The 18,773-nt window shown below is 49.3% G+C and overlaps 7 protein-coding genes across 7 annotated transcripts; 3 read left to right on the top strand and 4 right to left on the bottom strand.

Annotated features, from left to right (window-relative positions):
• Window positions 1-1,267: 1,267 nt before the first annotated feature.
• Window positions 1,268-8,589, top strand: fma-PKS (polyketide synthase fmaB; the record flags this gene model as incomplete). Its single annotated transcript, XM_040794619.1, has 4 exons — window positions 1,268-2,306; window positions 2,365-7,174; window positions 7,222-7,702; window positions 7,753-8,589. 4 exons carry the CDS (start codon window positions 1,268-1,270, stop codon window positions 8,587-8,589), a joined length of 7,167 nt encoding a protein of 2,388 aa, XP_040648950.1.
• Window positions 8,590-9,280: 691 nt separating this feature from the next.
• On the bottom strand, window positions 9,281-10,880 carry PGRI_069040 (cytochrome P450; the record flags this gene model as incomplete). The annotated part of the gene is made up of 2 exons (XM_040794618.1): window positions 9,281-10,060; window positions 10,119-10,880. The coding sequence occupies 2 exons, from the start codon at window positions 10,878-10,880 to the stop codon at window positions 9,281-9,283; spliced, it is 1,542 nt and encodes a 513-aa protein (XP_040648949.1).
• Window positions 10,881-11,281: 401 nt separating this feature from the next.
• On the top strand, window positions 11,282-12,149 carry PGRI_069030 (SDR family oxidoreductase; the record flags this gene model as incomplete). The annotated part of the gene is made up of 3 exons (XM_040794617.1): window positions 11,282-11,315; window positions 11,374-11,911; window positions 11,978-12,149. 3 exons carry the CDS (start codon window positions 11,282-11,284, stop codon window positions 12,147-12,149), a joined length of 744 nt encoding a protein of 247 aa, XP_040648948.1.
• Window positions 12,150-12,582: 433 nt separating this feature from the next.
• On the bottom strand, window positions 12,583-14,292 carry PGRI_069020 (FAD-binding oxidoreductase; the record flags this gene model as incomplete). Its single annotated transcript, XM_040794616.1, has 1 exon — window positions 12,583-14,292. The coding sequence occupies one exon, from the start codon at window positions 14,290-14,292 to the stop codon at window positions 12,583-12,585; it is 1,710 nt and encodes a 569-aa protein (XP_040648947.1).
• Window positions 14,293-14,731: 439 nt separating this feature from the next.
• PGRI_069010 (Major facilitator superfamily domain, general substrate transporter) lies at window positions 14,732-16,538 on the top strand (the record flags this gene model as incomplete). Its single annotated transcript, XM_040794615.1, has 7 exons — window positions 14,732-14,869; window positions 14,918-15,080; window positions 15,281-15,332; window positions 15,399-15,624; window positions 15,800-15,827; window positions 16,104-16,166; window positions 16,291-16,538. The coding sequence occupies 7 exons, from the start codon at window positions 14,732-14,734 to the stop codon at window positions 16,536-16,538; spliced, it is 918 nt and encodes a 305-aa protein (XP_040648946.1).
• Window positions 16,539-16,604: 66 nt separating this feature from the next.
• PGRI_069000 (Serine hydrolase FSH) lies at window positions 16,605-17,375 on the bottom strand (the record flags this gene model as incomplete). The annotated part of the gene is made up of 1 exon (XM_040794614.1): window positions 16,605-17,375. The coding sequence occupies one exon, from the start codon at window positions 17,373-17,375 to the stop codon at window positions 16,605-16,607; it is 771 nt and encodes a 256-aa protein (XP_040648945.1).
• Window positions 17,376-17,665: 290 nt separating this feature from the next.
• On the bottom strand, window positions 17,666-18,607 carry PGRI_068990 (uncharacterized protein; the record flags this gene model as incomplete). The annotated part of the gene is made up of 2 exons (XM_040794613.1): window positions 17,666-18,439; window positions 18,497-18,607. The coding sequence occupies 2 exons, from the start codon at window positions 18,605-18,607 to the stop codon at window positions 17,666-17,668; spliced, it is 885 nt and encodes a 294-aa protein (XP_040648944.1).
• Between the last annotated feature and the right edge of the window lie 166 nt (window positions 18,608-18,773).

Below are 18,773 nucleotides of genomic sequence, written 5' to 3'. Positions count from 1 at the left end.
TTGAGGTGAAAAGAGCTTCAGATGGAGCCCTAATTGGCTTTTGGGTGTCATTGGTACTTTTTGTCCCTGGACGAGGGAGTACGAGAGAATTTTTTGCCATTCTGTTAACAGGGTGCAGTCTGGAATGTTAGGAATTTTGGAGACGGTATGCCCACTACCGTAAAGAGTTTAGCGTGTATGTCTAAGATAAGAGTACATTTGTCCACAGGTGGATCTCAAGTCTTCAAGTCTCAGTACTCCAGGGCTATTATGATGTCTCTACTACTGAGGTCCCTTATTATCGATGCGATGTAAATATTTCATTGAAAAACACAAGCAGGTTTGCCAAGACCAACTGGGGTATCAGATGTGGTGTTATATATATTTTGATCACTTCCATCGAGGATATAGTAGTAAAAAAGGATCATGAACTATCAATTGATGTACTGATTTCGAGACACAATCCGTGTACGGAGTATAAGCAAGGACATAACGGTATAAATAAAGTAGGAAGTACAAATTCGACCCCAAGTTAACTTTCTCTTCTCAATTTGCTCTACGAAGGTCTAGATAGGCACAGCAGGCATCATATCCAATAAGTGCATATTCGCATTGATTTCCCGTGTAATCCAGTCCAGTTTTCTTATATCCCGCAAGTGTAAATATAGTGCCCACCTGGTCAGCCCTGGAGGTGTGGGTGCTTACTTCGCCGCTGGAAGTCCCAAAATCTCTCCCATTTCGTGACCAGAGGTGGAAATTGCGAACACCCCCTGGAGAAAAGCGACAGGATCTATCAGCTCAGCCAGTAACAGACCCACGTCCTCTTTCAAGGTTGTATTATCCAGATTTCTAAGCCCTTCGCTTGCCCAGGGCATTATCGCTCTAAGCCAATTAAAGTGGGTCAGCTTTGAAATTCCTGAAGATTTACCATGAACAAGCCCAATAGCAACCTTAATAATTTGTGCGAACACCGATGTGGTTAGCTGATTATGGTGCATCGCTGATCTTGCAGGATTTGTGGGGCTTCGAGCTCTAGAGGAAGCTGACCTGGCAGCTCACGTCAGCTTGAGATGGATCCATCTCCCATACACGTGGAGAATGTTTGAGTTACAGGCTTCGACAGATACACACGGAAACCAGTAGCAGCTTATCGCGAAGAGCTTGGCCCAGACTGTGATGACAATCTACAACAGCTTAAGATTAGAAGGATGTATATGTATAAGAGGATGCTCAAGCTTGTGGATGTCCAGTCGAGGTTCAATCCCAATATCACACCAGGAACAACAAAATGGTCATCAATCACACAGGCAGCGAAAACTATTCCCTCCCGGTGCCACTTCAGGAGGAGCCAGCTGTCGCCAAACCCCAATACCGGCAAGATCCAATCGCCGTGGTTGGGCTAGCAAATCGTTTGCCGGGCCATAGCACAAATCCAAGCAAGCTATGGGAGTTTCTCGAGCGTGGAGGTGTTGCCACAAATGACCCTCCCGCTTCACGATGGAGTCTCGAAGGCCATTATGACAAGTCGGGAAAGCCCCATACCGTTCGAACACCAGGCGCCATGTTCATCGAAGACGTTGATCCGGCCGATTTTGACCCCGGCTTCTTCAACATATCGACTGCTGATGCCATCGCTATTGACCCACAGCAGCGACAACTACTTGAAGTAGTCTATGAGGCGATGGAGAATGCCGGCTTGTCATTGGAGTCTCTCAACGGAGCCCCCTATGGCTGCTTTGTGGGATCGTATGCAGTCGATTATCAAGATATGCAAATGCGCGATCCCGAGGACCGAGTCGATGGGATGACGATTGGAGTAGGCCGCGCCATTTTGAGTAACCGCATCAGCCACTTCCTGAACCTCAGGGGGGCTAGTATGACTATTGATACCGCATGCTCAGGGAGTCTAGTCAGCGTTGATGTTGCCTGCCGATATATTCAAACCGGCCAGGTTGAAGGCGCGGTGGTGGCCGGAGCAAACCTCTACCTCAGCCCCGACCAAAATCAAGACATGGGAGCCATGCGTGCCGCCTCATCAGCTAGCGGCCGCTGTCATACTTTCGACGCAAAAGCAGATGGCTATTGTAAAGGCGAGGCAATCAACGCCGTTATTCTTAAAAGACTCGATGCAGCACTGCGGGACGGTGATCCTATCCGCGCAATCATCCGCGGAACTGCAACAAATAGCGATGGATGGACGCCAGGTATTGCCAGTCCAAATGGGGAGGCTCAAGTTGCCGCTATGCGTGCCGCATTTGCTGCCGCCAGCATCACTGATATGAATGAGGTGGGATATTTGGAAGCGCACGGAACAGGTACCTTAGCAGGTAAGACTTCCCAGTCCGCTGTTTTTCATTCTGAGGTCTGATACTGATACACATGCAGGTGACCCAATTGAGGTCGCGGCTGCCGCTGCAGTCTTCGCTCCCACCCGGCCAGCGAACCAACCTCTGATAATTGGATCAATCAAGAGTAACATTGGACATTCTGAACCTGCCGCTGGCGTATCCGGATTCATCAAAGCTGTGCTGGCGGTGGAAAAGGGTATCATCCCCGGAAATCCCACATTCATCGACCCAAACCCAAAGATTGATTTTGAGGGTCTCAAAGTCAAGGCCTCCCGGGTGGCTTTGCCCTGGCCCAAGGCTTTCGCCTCTCGGATTGCTTCCGTGAATTCTTTCGGCTATGGTGGCTCCAATGCCCATGTTGTGATTCAAGATGCGGCTTCCTTCTTGGGTCAAAAGCAGATTCCCCACGTCTCCTCCTTTACGAAAGTTGAGTCCTTCTTTGACGACGAGGACGTGGATTTGCCAAACGCACGACCCCAGTTGCTCACCTTTTCTGCGAATGATGATGTTTCATTGAAGAAATACGTTGCGGACCTTCAGCGCCATCTCCTCGATCCTCGAGTCAAGGTGCAGCTATCAGACCTGGCTCATACCTTGGCCCAGCGAAGTAGTCTCTTCACTCGTGGCTTCCTGCTCACCGACAAGTCCCAAATAGACGATGCATCTCTTGTAACCGGCAAAAAGAGCCCCGAGAAGCCTCGTGTTGGCTTTGTGTTCACAGGCCAGGGTGCCCAGTGGTCTCAAATGGGTAAAGGTGTGGTGGAGCTATTCCCACAAGCTAAGCAGGTTCTCCAAGGCTTGGACTCGGCACTACAGAGTTTGCCCCAGGCACCGACCTGGTCATTGCTAGAAGAGCTGGTGGAACCTAGAAGCCCAGAGCATCTGCGTCAGCCTGAATTCTCTCAGCCACTAGTGACGGCATTGCAGCTGGTCTTAATTGATCTTCTTAAATCCTGGGGAATCCAACCCGAAAGTGTGGTCGGCCATTCCTCTGGAGAGATTGCCGCAGCCTACGCCGCAGGTCTCTTGACTCCGGAAGATGCGATAAAGATTGCCTTCTTCCGTGGCCAGGCCGCCAAAGAATTGGCTGGAACGCAAACTGCCGAAAAGGGCGTTGGAATGATGGCTGTAGGCCTAGGCGCAGAAGAAGCCGTCAAATACATCGGCCCTAACTCAGATACAGTGCAAATCGCCTGCTTCAATAGCGGCTCCAGCGTGACGCTCTCTGGAAAGGTTGAACATCTGAATGAGATCAAGGACCGGCTCGAACAAGATAGCCATTTTGCCCGTTTGCTACAGGTCAATTTGGCCTATCACTCCAAGTACATGGCTGAGATTGGTGATCGTTACATCTCTTTGCTACAGGCTCATTGCGGGAAGCCTCTCTCAGGTTCACCCGCCGTGAAAATGTTCTCCTCCGTCCTTGGCTCGCCGATGCTGGGAGAGGCTGATCCAGAGTACTGGAAGACCAACATGGTCTCTCCGGTGCGTTTCAATGAAGCGTGTAGCTCTATGCTGTCGACCGGGTCAGCGGACTTCTTGATTGAACTGGGTCCTAGCGGTGCTTTAGCGGGCCCGATTTCCCAGATCAAAAAGTCACTCTCAGGCGACGCCCAAAATGCCACCTACATAGCCGCCGCAAAGCGTGGCCCGACCTCAGCTTTGTCTTTGTTTGACGTCGCTGGCCGATTCTTTATCGCCGGCGGCCCGTTGGACCTCGGCGCAGTCAACAAAAACCCATCGGACGCTCAGCGTCCGTCCCTGATTGTTGATTTGCCAAACTACGCGTGGAACCACCAGACTAAATATTGGTATGAGTCTGAAGCCTCCAAGGAATGGAGATATCGCCCATTCCCTCACCACGATTTGCTGGGGAGTAAGATTCTCAACTCCCCGTGGAGTGCACCCACCTTCCGCAAGACACTCGACCTCGGTGACCTTCCATGGCTTCTGGACCACAAGATGGGCACCGATATCGTCTTCCCTGCTTCGGGTTTCTGTGCGATGGCGATTGAGGCAATCTATCAATGCACTCAGATGACCCAGCCTGTGGAGGGGGTTACTCAGGCAGACCAATTACGCTACCGACTCCGAAATGTTAGGTTCGACAAAGCGCTTGTCCTCGAGGAGGGTGTGCCAGCAAAAATTACTCTCACGCTCTCTCCTCATCCTGGAACCAAGGATTCCTGGTATGACTTCCGGGTTGCTTCTTCTAAGGATGGAAATCGCATTGAACACAGTAACGGCCTCATTCGCACTGAATCACACCCAACCGAGATAGGGTCCCCTTCAGATATCCAACCCCTCCAGCATCCTACCAAAGCATCAATTTGGTATAAGGCGCAAGAAGATGCAGGATACGGTTTCGGCTCAAGTTTCCAAACTCACCAAGAGATTGAGTCGGTAGTCGGTCAGCGTCAGAGTCGTTCCCATGTGTCGCTTGAGTACCCACCGTCCAAATGGAGCCCCCAATCCTTGTATCCATTGCACCCAGCTAGTATTGATGGTTGCTTCCAGACAGTTACACCTGCACTGGTTGCAGGCAAGCGCACTGCGCTGGATGCTGTGCTGGTTCCTGCCATCATTGACGACCTTATCATTAATCCCAATGAGCGCGCTCCAAAAGTTGGTTTGGCCAATGCGACTTCAGAATACACGGGCAAAGGTCGTCGCGAAGAGAACAAGAACTACTTCGCTTCTTCCTCTGTCTACGACCCAGAGACGGGTGCTTTGGTGCTGAAACTAACTGGCTTACATTTCCACCGACTTGAGGCCAACAAGACTGTGCCTGCTCAAACCTACATTCGGTCAGCCTGGAAGCCCGATATAACATTCCTCACCTCCGCACAGTTACAAGAAGTCCACTTGGAACAGGCTGCAACGCGCATTGAGTCCATCATCGAGCTAGCATCGCATAAGAAACCCACACTGACCGTGCTTGAGGCAAACCTAGCCCGAGATGACGTTTCAAGCTGGTGGCTTCAGAGCCCCAATCTCTCGGAGCGGGCAGCTTATCGCCAATATCTCTTCTCTTCATCCGACCCCAACTCCCTGGTTGCGGTGCAAGAGCAGTATCAATCTGCCAAATCCGCGTCATTTGACCTTCTCGATCTCACACGAAATGATCTTCCCCTAAAGGACGACCGTTTCGATTTAGTCATCGTAAAACATGATGTAATTCACCCCGAAGTCCTGGCCACGATATCACGCAATGTGAAGGCATTGCTTGCACCAGCAGGACATGCTTTGATCACAGAGACCTTCCCTGTACAGGGAAACCAAGACCGTGATGGTACTATCAACGGACACACACCAATCGAGCAAATCCCTACTATCTTGCGCGAGGCGGGCTTCCAGACTGTTGTCCCCATCCCCAGTGGATCTGTTCAATGGGCTTATCTCTGTCAGAACTCTGAAGCTTCAACTGAGACCACCAGCCGAACAGTCCACCTGATTCGACTAGCCGCCGAGGTCCAAAATGGAGAGGTCTCTGGCCCCATTACAGACGCTCTTACCGGTCGAGGCTGGAAGGTCGTGGAACATGGATCTTCGCTTCATGATCTACCCGTCGGAGCCACAACAATTGTTCTTGATGAATTAGTCTCACCCGTATTGACAACCGTTCAGTCCGAGCAGTGGGATGTCATTAAGGAGCTTGTTCTCAGCAAGCGGACTCCACTTTTGTGGGTTACCAAAGGCTCTCAGTTCAAAGTCACTCATCCTGACAATGCCTTGGTCCACGGTTTGTTCCGCACAATTCGCGCAGAGGATCCAAGTGTGCGCTTAACTACCCTTGACGTTGAAACTTCCGACAGCTCCGCCGCGTTTGCAGCCATTCATCATGTTCTTGACCGAGTGTGCTCATCAGAAGTAGAATCTCCCCTGGACAGCGAATATGCAGAGCATGATGGCATTCTATATGTCAGTCGACTTTTCGCGGATGATCAGGTGAATGCAGTTCAGGTTGCCAAGGGTAGTGGCGCTGAATTGCAGGTGAAGTCTCTTCATGACCTACCCACGACTACCAGGCTGCGTGCTGAGCGTCTAGGTACGTTGGACGCGCTTCACTATGGTCAAGTCTTTTCGACAGAGCGACCTGTGCGCGATGGCTGCGTTGAAGTCGAGATTTACGCTGCAGGCCTGAACTTCAAGGACGTGGCCGTCACCATGGGTATCGTGCCTGAAAATGAGCACTTGCTCGGATTGGAGGGTGCCGGTATTGTCCGCCGTGTGGGCAAGAATGTCCAATTCAAGGTGGGCGACCGAGTCGTGGTCTTCGAGAAAGGCTGCTTTGCCAACCGTATTGAGGTCACCAAAGAGCGTACCCATCTGCTTCCTGATTCTTTGTCGTTTGAGGACGCAGCTAGTTTGACGGGTGTCTATCTGACATCTCTCTACTGTCTATATCACCTCGCCCACCTCCAGAAGGGACAGAGCGTTTTGATCCACTCTGCAGCCGGTGGTATTGGTATTTCGAGCATTGAGCTAGCCCAGTATAAGGGGGCAGAAATCTATGTCACTGTCGGCACAGAGGACAAGCGCAACTTCCTTCATGAAAAGTTTGGCATCCCATACGAACGCATGTTCTCCTCGCGGACCACCCAGTTTTCGCGCGAGATCCTAGAAGCTACTAACGGCCAGGGAATCGATGTTATTCTTAATTCGCTGACTGGCGATCTACTGGATGAGTCCTGGCGCATTTGTGCTGACGGCGGCATTATGGTTGAAATCGGCAAGAAAGACGTTCTTGACCGAAACAAGCTATCAATGGAGCCATTCGACCGAAATTGTTCTTTCCGCGCCCTCGACTTCTCACATAAATCCATTTCGGATGATTTGATTGCTGGGTGAGTTATGGCGGGATCTTTACGCTAATATTTGCTGACCTCTCTAGTCTCTTGCACGAGATCTTCGTCCTTTATGATGGAGGTCACATCCATCCAGTTCATCCGATCAAAACATTCCCCTTCGACAATATACCCGCTGCTTTTGCGTACATGCGAAGTGGTCGGCACATCGGCAAAATCGTCATTTCCAGCAGCGAGACCGACAAGATCGAGGTTCCCGTGCGACCTGTGGCCCCGTCACTTCAGCTCAATCCCTCCGTTTCCTACCTTATCGTTGGAGGACTGCGAGGCCTTTGCGGCAGTCTGGCAATTCATATGGCTGCTCACGGAGCGAAGCACATCATCGCGTTGTCCCGCAGTGGCATTGCCGACGACCGTTCTCAGTCTATTGTCAAGAGCTGTGCCGCCCTTGGATGTGCTGTTTATGGCGCCGCGGCTGATGTTGCAAATGCCGAAGCTGTGCTCAAAGTATTCCAAACGGCCTCTGTGCCTATAGGTGGAATTATTCAGGGTGCCATGCTGCTCCGGGTAAGTTACTCATGTCGCGCTACTTGGTACTCGCTAACCACGGATAATAGGATAAACCGTACGAGATCATGACAGTCAAAGAATACCATGAGACAATTTCCAGCAAGGTCCAGGGAACCTGGAATCTGCACAATGCAGCCCTGCAATTGCAGCTTCCTCTTGAGTTCTTCACCTTGCTTTCAAGTATCTCAGGAGTGGTCGGCCAGAAAGGTCAAGCCAACTACGCTGCGGCCAATGCATTCCTCGACGCATTTGCCTTGTACCGACGGGCCCAGGGCTTGTCGGCAAATTCAACAAACCTCGGTGTCATCGAAGACGTTGGTTATGTGGCAGAGCAAGGTGGTATGCAACAGCACTTTGACAAGACGCTTTGGACGGGCATCAATGAACGCACTCTTCATGAGATTCTTGAACTCTCTATATGGCAACAGCAGACGCCTGCTCTGAATCCCGCCAGTGCAGCACAGCTTGTGACTGGAATTGCAGTTCCCTTGCCACAGGATGCTGACCTCACACGCGATGCCCGATTCTCTCCCCTCCTCATTCAAGATGACGGGGAGGCCCGCGAAAGTGGTGCCGGCAACGACGCTAACAAGGCCCTCCAGGCTTTCTTCCTCTTGCTGAAGTCCGGTGCCGATGCGGCAGCTCTCCGTTCCACGTGTGTGGAGGTGGTCAATGAGCGCTTTACTAAGATGCTGCGTCTTAGTGAGCCGATGGAGCCGGGTAAGTCGCTCAGTGCCTACGGACTAGACTCCCTATCTGCGGTGGAGTTCAGAAACTGGCTTCGCAGTGAACTGGGCGCTGAACTCTCAACACTGGAGGTGACTAGTGCTAGTTCCCTGTTTGCTCTTTGCGATAAGATTATCGCCAAACTCACCAAGTCTTGATATTGGGCGTTGATTTCGGGCGTTATCTTCAATTTATGTTTTATAGTTTAGAAATAAATTGTCACCTTTTCTTGTTTTGATTGTCTCCGTGTCACTACGTCACGGAACCTCACCACTTCGCCTGTAGTTGTATTGTGGACTTTTATACCTAATAAGAGCAGTTAGTACTTGGACGATGAAATGATAGACTTTGACATATGTACGTGTAGATTTACAAGATGCCCTTTTTTTGCCTGACAGTCAACTTCAATTACGACACATTGAGGTTTTCGCTTCGCTATAGCAGTTAACATACGGCTGTTGAACTACTACCTAGGTAACTATAGATATCATGAAGGAAGAAATCTTGATTGGACTTCGCAAAGCCCACAAATCGGCCGGAACCCCGGGCCCAAAGCCCAACCGCTGGGCTGTGGGCCCAGCCTTTGAGACCCAGCCCGGGACCCATGACCCACCAGTTGGCCCGAAGCTAAGGCCCAAAACCCAGCCCAGACCATTGGTGGGTCGGGCTTTATGGGCTTTGCTTGATTGTTAGATCTATGAGAAGGCCCAGACAGCAATATCGTCTGCAAGCAATGGGAGATTGGATCAAGATGGCCATTTTACAATGTAACATAACTTTAATATCACAAATTCCCTTTCAATCTCAACATCTTCATCTAATAAATCCCCAATGTAGATGTTATGCCATCTACGCCGCCACCTTAACAAGCACCCGCACCCCCTTACTCTCCAGCCGGGCATGGGGAACCAACCAATCGTAATAAAATTCCACATCCTCCCGACTCGTCTCAAACAACTCAAAATCAAACCGCCGAATCAAACTGGCAATCATCAAATACATCGCCGCATAAGCCAACTGCATGCCCAAACACATCCTCCCCCCACGCCCAAACGCGACATTATACCTACTGAGTTGCTTAACACCATCCGGACCGCGCGGATTCCCCAACCACCGCTCCGGTCGATAAACATCCGGATCCGGAAATACATTCTCATTAGTGTGCATGTGGTAGGTATCTTCCGACACAGGCGTACCAGGCGGGATGGTATACTTGCCGTAGATGAACGGGGTGGGTGAAATCCGGGGACTTCGTTGCACGGTGCCGAAACCAATACGTAATCCCTCCTCAATACAAGCAGTGAGATATGGGAGTTGTTGTAGCTGGGCCCAGGTAGGAATCTGCGATGGGTCGGGGATGGCAGTGTGCAGTTCGTCGCGTAGTTTGCGATATGTTTCCGGGTTTGCGAGGACGTGGTATGCGATTGTTGAGAGCATCTCGCGAGTTGTGTCGAATCCTGCTCCGACTATACTCACTGATTCGTGTTGTAGACGGGTTTGGGTGAGTTCCTCCGGTGGAAGGGAGGAGGTGAGTAGGACCTCGAATAGTGTCGCGTTCTCGCCGGAGGGTTTTTTAGATGTTTGTTTCTTTTCTGGTTTGAAAAGACGTGCAATTCGTTCATTTAGAGACTATATTTTGATTTTAGTGAGATCCTTCTCGTTGGTATTGGGAAATATAGAGTCTTACCTGGCGGAATTGCACAACTGGTCCAAAAGATTGTGTTTTCAACAATATCCACTCTGGAATAGCATTTGCTACCGAGACCATAAATGGAAACTGGCTGTTCAAGTGGGTGGATTTTACCAGAGCATCCATGGCACCAACAAAAGGTGTCTGCCATGTGGGAGTATCGATGAAACTGGGTTCATCACCGAAAGCGAGCGACAAGATGGAGTCCGCGGAGAAGCAAGCAAAGACATGATTCAGAACAAGTGGTGTTTGTTGCTTGACATTTTCCGATTCCAGACGCTTGCAGACTCTGTCAATGAGCTGCTGCAGGAAGGGAGCACGCGCTTGAATTCGACCTTTGGTGAAGAATGGGCTCAAGGCTGCTCGACGTTTCTTGTGCACCGCATGGGTAGCTGTTGAGAAAGCAGCTGATGGGATGCCGAATCGATTTTCAAAGACAGATAACTTATCGAATGGGGCGGAGGAGGGATAAATGGTCTCGTAAAATTCGGGATCATCGATATGGAGTTCCCATGGGTTTATTCGCACAATTGGGCCATATTGATTATGCAGCTCTTTGATGTGCTTTGTAAACATTCCTCCTCCATTATACCACATCTCATAGTATGTCTCGTACCATTGTGTCGCGGCGGCCAATTTGGGGCCGGGGAAATGACGTAGTGGACTTAGATACAATCGATAGACGACTAGACCTAGCAGATAAAGTCCGCCAGCGAGTGCCGCGTAACTAATGTGGAAAATAGACAGGGATAAAGGCATGGCGCTTTGTAATTGGGAAACTAAAGAGTTCTAGGATACTGCATTTTATCTATCTTAAATCGTCATAGTCCATTAGATGTTCAAGCCTACTAGCGTAAGGTATAGTTTCATTGGTTTAATGTTATGCATTAGCGTGATTATCTTGCAGATGACATTGCATTAGCGCCATTCGAAGTAAGATCTTACTGAATTACACCATTGACAAGGATTAAATGCTATGGATATTACGACAGTTGGAGATTACCAATATGCTGAGAAATTTCAAGGTTGCATCCATTGGAACATTACCAATGATCGCAAATCACATCAGAACAAAGAAACAAATTATTTATATAACATATCTTAAGAGAGGATAGAGCAAAGATTAGAATATATACTCTCTCAAACAAAACACAAACATCATGTCTACCATCTTGATCTCCGGTGCCAACAAAGGTAAGCCACCACAAAAAGGTTAACTCTACCTATACAAGACATGTGCTAATTTTCCCAGGAATTGGCCGCGGCCTTGTCGCCAAGTACCTCGCTCGCGACAATGTGACTGTGATCGCAGCCGTCCGCAACCCAACCTCCTCGGAAGCAACCTCTCTCTCCGACTTTCCCACTGGAAAGGGCAGTCGATTGATTATTGTCAAGATCGACGCCAGCTCTAACACCGACGCCAAAGCTGCAGTAGAGAAACTGCCTAGCCAGGGCGTGTCCGCTCTCGACATCGTTATCGCCAACGCCGGAATCTTCGACACAGCCGCTTTCACCACCGTTGCCGATTCGACTATCGCACAGATTCAAGCCCATCTCGATGTAAACACTATCGGCCCTGTCCGCCTCTTTCAGGCTACACTTCCTCTCCTTGAGAAGTCATCCTCCCCTCGCTTCATCCTAAGCAGCAGTCTTATGGGAACGATTGGAGGTATTAAAGACATCCCGCTCAAGATTGCGCCTTACGGTGCTAGCAAGGCCGCGGCCAACTTCTTTGTCCGGAAAATCAACTTTGAACATGACAAGATTGCAACCTTGGCTATTCACCCTGGGTATGTATATAACTGCCTTTCCTTTGGCTCTTTTTTTTCCCAGCGCATTTGCTAATATTTTGACAGAGCCGTCAAAACCGATGCTGGAAATGATGCTGCCCGGGCTGCGGGTTACCCCAGCGCTTTCGTTGAAGTCGATGACAGCGTGAATGCTATCGTCGCCAAGATCGATACCTTGACCAAGGATAACGGAGCCGGAGAGTTCTGGAACATTGACGATACTACCATCGGCTGGTAGATAGAGGTTGGAGATAGACAGTGTGGTGAGATGAATGCCTGTGTCAGGCCAGCTAGTTCTGAGAGCGTGTCACAGCTTTATTCTCTCATCTCTTCTCTAGCACTTTTGCTCGGCAGGCTTAACACAGAGTTATATAGAAATATTCAGATGCCTAGAATATATAAGATATGAGAAAGTGAAGGGAGCCTTGCTTCTTCCGTTCCAATTATATACTCTCGGGCGCGATAAGATCCAGAGCTTAAACTATAATAGTCCTCTTTATTTCTTACCATGTAATTTTTTACATAACGTATGCGCTACCTAAATATACTATAAAGCCAGCAACTTGCTAATGATGGAACCGAATTTCCATACATTGATTGGTCAAGAATATGTAAATACATTGCCTACAAGAAGGCACTCATCCTCTTTCAGATACAAAATCACTACTTATTCAGGAAACCCGACATAAAGCCCCATTTTTCTCCGCCCACTGGTCAGCACCCACGCTCAGCGGAGCATAAAAGACTCCCTTAGGGTCCCAAGTTCGCTGAATACTGTTGAGTCGATCCCAATGGTCTCCGAAGAATGCTTTTTGCCAGTCTTTCTGGCGGTAATTGGCCTCATTACGGTATGTACCACTACCAGGCGTCAATTCCTCAACTGTAGGGATGATTTCGTTTGTAAGGCGATCGGACCGGGCAGCCATCTCCGTTGATGAACTCCAGTCCCATGTCGAATAGACAAGGAAGTGCGCAATGGAATCGCGCCAGGCCGGGTGAACTGATCTATCCGCAACACTGGTCTGATTTACATTGAATAGCTCGACGGCGATAGTGTATGTTTGGTTTGGAGTGATGGATCGAAGCAAATCTTGTAAACCTTTCGTGCGGTCGACCGATTGGAAAAAGTCCCTTGGAAGAAGGCGACTTCCAACCAAGTGGGCGACTGGGTAGATACCATCTGGCAGTGGCCCGAAATACCGCGAGAAGAAGTCAAAGTATGAGGCATCAGTTTGCGCCGTGAGGGAGTAAGCGATTCCTGTATTGTTCAGATGGCCGGTTATATAAGACAGCTGTGTGTTCAAGGTAGATACTGTCACACTCGGGGCTGTAATAATGACCTGGAAGGTCGTGTTGGTGATTTGTGAAAGCAAAAATGAACCCGTATCCACCAATGGTGTAGCACCGGCGTGAAAGACCGAAATAGAGTCCCAGAAGGCGTCTGCAGAGGGTGCAGCATCGAGTTCAAACACCAACGAAGCTCCTGTGGTCGGGGCATCGACAAAAACTTTCGAAGTCATAGACACCACCACACCAAATGTGCCTCCAGCGCCTCCAGCCAGAGCCCAAAAGAGATCGGCATTTTTGTTCGGCGAGGCGTGCACGAGGCTGCCGTTGGCAGTCACTACCTCCCACTCCAGGACATTGTCGGCTCCTAGGCCGTGAATCGAGCTGAGAGCACCGAGTCCGCCTCCTTGGGTGAAGCCACCGGCTAAACCAACAGTCGGACAGCTGCCGCCCATCGCTCGGTAGCCATGTTCATGAGCTGCTGTGTATGCTGCCGCTGCCTGGACTCCTGCACCAATACGCATGGCAGGTCCATTGTAGTCTGGGCTACTGAAGTCCTTCAAGACGGTTATCTCATCGAGATTGTGTGTCCAAAGACCTAAGGCACCAGCAGACGTGCTGCGACCAAGGAAATCATGGCCGGTATTCTTGATGACAAGTCGCAAATTGTTACGTGCAGCGAATCGTACTGCCTCCTGCACATGGGCCGTCGTCGTCGCATTGACACTATACTGAACAAGGTTCCCGAGCTGACAGGGGTCGGACTGGGGGTGGAAAGGGTCGCATGTACCATTTTGAAACACAGGCATCATAATCGAAGAAGGATTGTTTGCATGAATGGTGGCGAATTCCCATTCGTCGGCCAAAGTCGAGCATTCCTTGCCATTGTAGCTGGGGTCATGACATGGGCTCCCAAGTGGCACTGTGGCGATCAATTTCCCGTCAAGTGTTTTGTTGAACGATGCCCAATCGGCAATTGCGGGCCAACATGCATCTTTCGCGGTACATTTGCAATGAAGGTTATTCTGCAAGGGTGTTGCATCGACTCTACCTAGAAGAGCGAGCGACAGGACGATGACTTCTGAAACCCACATTGTAACGGGATGTCGATAAGCATAGGTACAAAGACATCATCTTCAACCTTAGACTTGCTTTATACGAGAATACAGTGCAACCCCCTAAAGTTGGCCCCCAAAATCCTCTTGGGGGCCTTCGTATGAAAGTTCTAAGTTGCCATCTTCGGGCCTGCCAAGAAGGAAATATATCTGCAGAGTAATCATCTCGCCCCAATGTCGGGTAAGCAACAGCCCCACGCCTATTTAGATTAAAGTAAGATCCATCTTATGCAGAGAAATATTCATATTGATTAGAAATCAGATATTTAGATGAGAAATGATTGTGAATATGGCTGAGACTTACACTACAATTAACGAGGTCGTTAATTAAAATGAGCTGAAAGCGCTGAAACTCGCCCCCAATATCTTAAATCCGTTTTTTGATAGCAATCAAGAGAAGATCTCCCATTAGCTCAGTATGGTGAAATCCAATGAAAGTTCAACGAGCGAGACTCCCATTACACGGGAACTGGACTATCCGTCTGGTATCCGCTTAGTCGTCATTATCATTATCGTGGCCTTAGTGCTTACAATGTTTATGGTGGCTTTGGATATGGTCAGCAAATCAGAACCTTGGAGTCTTAAGTACTAATTCTGATTATAGACCATTGTTGCCACAGCAATTCCACGTATTACAGATGAATTTCACAGCCTTTATCAAGTGGGCTGGTATGGTTCCGCGTTCTTCCTCACATTGGCTACTTTTCAATCAACCTGGGGCAAGTTATACAAGTTCTGGGATCTGAAGTTTGCCTTTCTCGCAGCAGGTATCCTAATCGAAATCAGCAGTTTGATACGTGGAGTGCCCCCCAATAGCACAGCTTTGATAGTTGGACGTGCAATTGCGGGTTGGGCGCTGCAGGCCTCGCCGGGGGCTGCTACATCGTCATTGCATTTGTTGCGCCACCTCCCAAAGTGCCAAGATATACTGGAGTAATCGGTACTTCGTATGCTACAGCTAGTGTAGCCGGCCCGTTACTTGGAGGGGCATTTACCGATAGCGCTACTTGGCGATGGTGGTAAGCTGGTCTAGCCCGTTATACGCCATACTGCATGATCATTGACTAATTATCAGTTCATCATAGCTTCTACATCAACCTGCCTATTGGGGGCATTTCGCTGGCGATTTTGGCTTTATTCTTCCGTCCTCCGTCCCATGCACGCCCCGTTGCTGCCGCCTTCCGAGAAAAGCTACAACAGCTTGACCTGCCTGGTGCAGCATTGACAATTGGCACTCTAGTGTGCTTTCTGTTGATCATGCAATGGGGTGGCGTTACTATGTCATGGAACTCAAATATTATCGGCCTTCTAGTAGGTTTTGTTCTACTGACTCTAGCTCTTGTGGCTAGCCAAATATTTCAAGGAGAGCGAGCAGCCTTGACCCCGCGTCTAATACGTTCTCGAGTGGTATATGGCGAAAGCGTGTTTGTATTCTTCCAATCTGGGGCTAACTTTTTTCACGTATTACCCCCTGATCTACTTCCAGGCTATCGACGGAATGCGCGCGGCGGCAAGTGTGTGCCATTTATCGTGCTTTCTGGTGAGTTCGGTATTCCTAGCATAATTCTCAGATCACATTCTAATCAAGATCGAAGCTTTATTTGCCGCAATAGCTGGTATTGCTATTACACGCATTGGATACTTCACGATTTTCCTAGCTCTTGGTAGTGCCGTGTTTCTAATAGGCTCCGGGCTTATCTATACACTTCAAGTTGACAGCTCTTCTTCAAAGTACCTCGAATATTAGGTACACTTGGTTCTGGGACAGGGATTGGCTATTCAAATTCCAGACGTTGTCGGACAGGCCTTCTTCAAGATGGAAGATATTGCATCTGTAACTGCGATTGTCTTGTGTAAGTTTTCACTCTCAGGTCCGCGAAGTATAACTGACATTGAATTCAATTTTCCAAATGATGGGAGGGGCGGTATCAGTCGCTGACTCTGTATTCTTTAATGAATTGCTACCTGCACTTGCAGTATATGCTCCGACTGTTGATGCTGGACGAGTGCTTTCTATGGGCGCCATTGGACTGCACAACGAATTTTCATCGGGTATATTACCCGGTATTCTTCGAGCCTACATGGTAGCTCTTAAAGATGTGTTTCTTTTCGGGACAGTCACCTGCCGCGTGTGGATTTTTGGCCAGTTGTTTGGCGCCGTTCAGGAGTATTCTACCTGGAAACCGAGGATCAACAGCGTTTATCGCATCATGGGAAACAAATAGAGGTTTTCAAGAAAAGAAATATATTTATATACCCTAGCGCAAGAAATTGAGCAAAGGGCTTTTGCTTCATCCTTCTCTCCCCGCATGAACTAGCTCCTCTATAAGGTCACACATTTCTTCCGCTTGGCTGCGCGGAACCTCATGCCCACCAGCATGTTCGAACCGGTAGACCTTCCCTCCACACAACTGAATCATAGCAAGACTCTGTTGGCGCCACAAGAGATCTCGACGCCCATAGATATGAGCTGTTGGAATTCTGATACGGACTGTGTCCACATCCGCGTGAAACATATTGTAATAAACAGGTCGATTGGCATCTCGAGTCGTTTCCGTCCGTAGGAAGTACTCGTGTCGGACAACGAGCGATTCGTCCGGAAATACTCTTGGTCGTTCCGTAGGCGGCCCAGTAATCCCAAAATAATCCCGAACATCAATTCCATATTCTGGAGAACGAGTAGACGGTAGCGTGGAGCATATCAGCATAGCCGCTTTGAAAGGTGATGGCTTTCCAGCTAGCTCGTTATGCAGCATTAAAGAAGCTGCGAGTGCTGCTCCCTGGCTAAATCCAATGACAAGATCAATTGGATCTGAGAGATACTTTTGCAGGTATGTGTGGGCATCTGCAATTTGCTCGGTAGATGGGGTGCGGATCCAAGCAAGGTATGGGCCTTCGTGGACGTCGGCTACTCCGGGGAAAGGGTCGCAAGGCCAAGGGGCGTCGGGGAAAATAAATTCGCATTCTGTTGCGGAGAGAAGGTCCAGGATTGGCTGCAGCTGTGCTCGAAGTATGGCGGCATTAGTGCCCATCCCATGGAGGCATAGCACGCGAGTTGGCATTGGGTAGGTAGTGAGTGTTCAAGGCGGGCGAGTTTACTTGCAAGAGAATAAGCCGTTGGTCCTGAAGGTCTAGGCAGAGGGGGAAGCGGGCCTTATATATGCGGTTCAGCGGTTCAATAATCTTCCCTTCTTTAGGCTAACTACCTACGCACTTAAGTGCAGGTTTACATAAGCTACATCTATATCCATCGATTCCTAGGATTATTCTTTATCAAGTTGAATAATGAAATTGTGACCAATATACCATTCCTAAGCCACTATATCTGCTGGTTCGGATCGGCGCCTGCTGCTTAGTCCTGCAGGAAGTCAATCTGTACCTGCATCAACCGGGCAAACGACTCTCCTCCAAAGATATTCATGTGACCCTTTTCTGGTTCAAAGTGCTGGTGCTTTTTCACATCTGCCACAATTGAATCAAACAGCTTAGTTTGGTCCTCGGCTGTGGAGATGATATCGTCCTGGGGCGTAAGAAGCAGAACTGACGCCGAATCCAACTGAGAGACCAACCCGAGAGGATTCCACCCCGCTATCTTATAGTAGGTCTGTAGCGTGGTTCTATTCTCATATGTGGGCGCGTTCCGGAAAGCATCCATGATGAGGCGGTAGTTATTCGCGTCTGCTGCGCCACCGAATCCCGCAGGATTCAACCCTTCCTCAGTCAGAACAGGGAGCGAAAATGGCGGGTTTCCTTTGATGATAGATTCTCGGTCACGCATAGTCCGAGCCAAAACCCGAGCCCGCTTACCATCGAAGGTAAAATTGGTCAATGGACAGCAGGCGACCACCCAGCGCACCCGCGAGTCCAAGGTTGCAGCGCTCAGTGCGACAATTCCACCAAAGGAAAAGCCCCAGAATCCAATTCGGCTGGCGTCCACTCCTGGCTGGCTGGCCAGAAAAGTGAGCGCATCGCTATAGTCCGAGACCTGTTTGTGAGGGTCAAGCTCTTGGCGAGGTTCTCCCTCGCTAGCTCCAGTGCAACGTGGATCATAGATCAATGCGGTTATACCCGCATGTTGAAACTGGGCCGCAATGTCCGGGATGAACATTTCCTTGACCGTTGCAAACTAGACTCATTGTTAGTGGTGCGATACCTAGAGCAAGAATATACACGTAAGACGGACTCCACCGGTAAGAATAATGGCGGGACCTAGGACCGCGCCGCTGCTAGGGTAAATCCTCCCGCTCAGTGTAAGACCATCGATTGTCTTGAATTGGACTTCTTGGGAAGCCATGATGAACTTTGGATTAAAATTCAAGTAACTGCACAAAGATTGGAATTCAGAAATTCAAGTCTCAAAGAATATTACATTTCAGAAGTCTATATGAGACTTTTGTATATCAATGGCTTCAACATCGTGGCTTGCTGACAATATGGAGGTGTTTTCGTTAGAAGGATTA

The sequence above is a fragment of the Penicillium griseofulvum genome (genome assembly GCF_001561935.1).
Source record: "Penicillium griseofulvum strain PG3 chromosome Unknown contig_92, whole genome shotgun sequence".
Lineage (NCBI taxonomy): Eukaryota > Fungi > Ascomycota > Eurotiomycetes > Eurotiales > Aspergillaceae > Penicillium > Penicillium griseofulvum.
The sequence above is the reverse complement of the archived record's forward strand: the minus strand, read 5'-3'. Positions and strand labels throughout refer to the sequence as shown.